The 1,067-nt window shown below is 37.9% G+C and overlaps 1 protein-coding gene across 1 annotated transcript in view; it reads right to left on the reverse strand.

The window, feature by feature from the left end:
• Nucleotides 1-6: 6 nt before the first annotated feature.
• Nucleotides 7-1,067, reverse strand: part of LOC146586605 (myosin heavy chain, skeletal muscle, adult-like) — a gene marked incomplete at its 3' end in the record, with an annotated part of 12,923 nt that continues 11,862 nt past the window's right edge. Inside the window, exons 23-26 of the mRNA XM_085321002.1 lie at nt 922-1,065; nt 554-680; nt 331-449; nt 7-32 (exon numbers count right to left, since the gene is read on the reverse strand). Of these exons, the coding sequence (XP_085177128.1) occupies nt 7-32; nt 331-449; nt 554-680; nt 922-1,065 (416 nt within the window). The remainder of the gene's footprint in view (nt 33-330; nt 450-553; nt 681-921; nt 1,066-1,067) is intronic.

The raw sequence follows: 1,067 nt of genomic DNA on the forward strand, positions 1-1,067 counted from the left end.
GATTGCAAGGCGTGGGCCAGGGCGTTCTTGGCCTGGGCAGACAAGGATTGCAACAAGGTATAGACATATCCTAGGAAGTCACCTCATACTGGCATTTAGACACTGGAATATTATCCCAGAGAAGTAGGGAGTAAGCCACTGAATGAARAATATAGAGCTGAAACAAGGAAAGTTATTCTCTGATATAGTTGCAGAATGTTGGSAGGAGTTTTACACTAGTATCCTAATATGTTGTTATCTTTTTAAATTATATCACCTTTTCAGCTCTTGAAATCTACATTAGGAAAATGCAATATAAAATATGTATGTCATGTGTAGTATGAAACACACCTTTATCTCTTCCTCTAGTTGGCGCTTCAGTTCCTCAATCTGTTGAGTAAAAGCCTGTTTTCCTCTAGAAAGCTGAGAAATTAAAGCATCTTTTTCCTCCACCTGACGTGCATATTCACCTGGGAAAATTTATAGTCAGAAAATATTTTAATAGACATTCATATAGTTATAAAGCAATTTACAGAATTCTCCCATTTCCAAACTAGAGATGCAGGTGTCTCACCTGATTCTGTCTGTAGACGAGCCCTTTGAGCACTTAGATCACTGATCATGCGCTGATTCTGCTCTTCCTTTGTTTTAAATTCACTCAGCTGGTCTTCCAGGGTGCGACACATCTTCTCCAGATTTGCCTAGGTGTTAAATAGAAAAGAAGATTAATATCTGSATTCTTCCTTACTCTTTCAGCAGGAAAATGTGGACAGTAGATGCAGTCTATGTATTTCTCCTTGGAACAATGTGCATACAAGTACAGTTCTACATAATAGATTTGGAAAAAGAAAGTTATATTATAACCTAATCATATTTAAATATGATAAGCTTTAACATAAAAATTACATCGTTTTCACATTACTATTAAAAAAAAATCTRTACCTTAGCTTTGGAGACAGACTCCATGTTACTGGTCAAGTCATCAATCTCCATCTTCAGCTCACTCTTCTCCTTCTCCAGCTTCTGCTTGACGCGCTGAAGGCTGTCTATTTGCTCCCCAAGCTCAGCTGTGCTGTCCGCATGCTTCT

This window comes from Rhea americana, unplaced genomic scaffold (assembly GCF_003343005.1).
Source record: "Rhea americana isolate MKP2758 unplaced genomic scaffold, rheAme1 scaffold_674, whole genome shotgun sequence".
NCBI lineage: Eukaryota > Metazoa > Chordata > Aves > Rheiformes > Rheidae > Rhea > Rhea americana.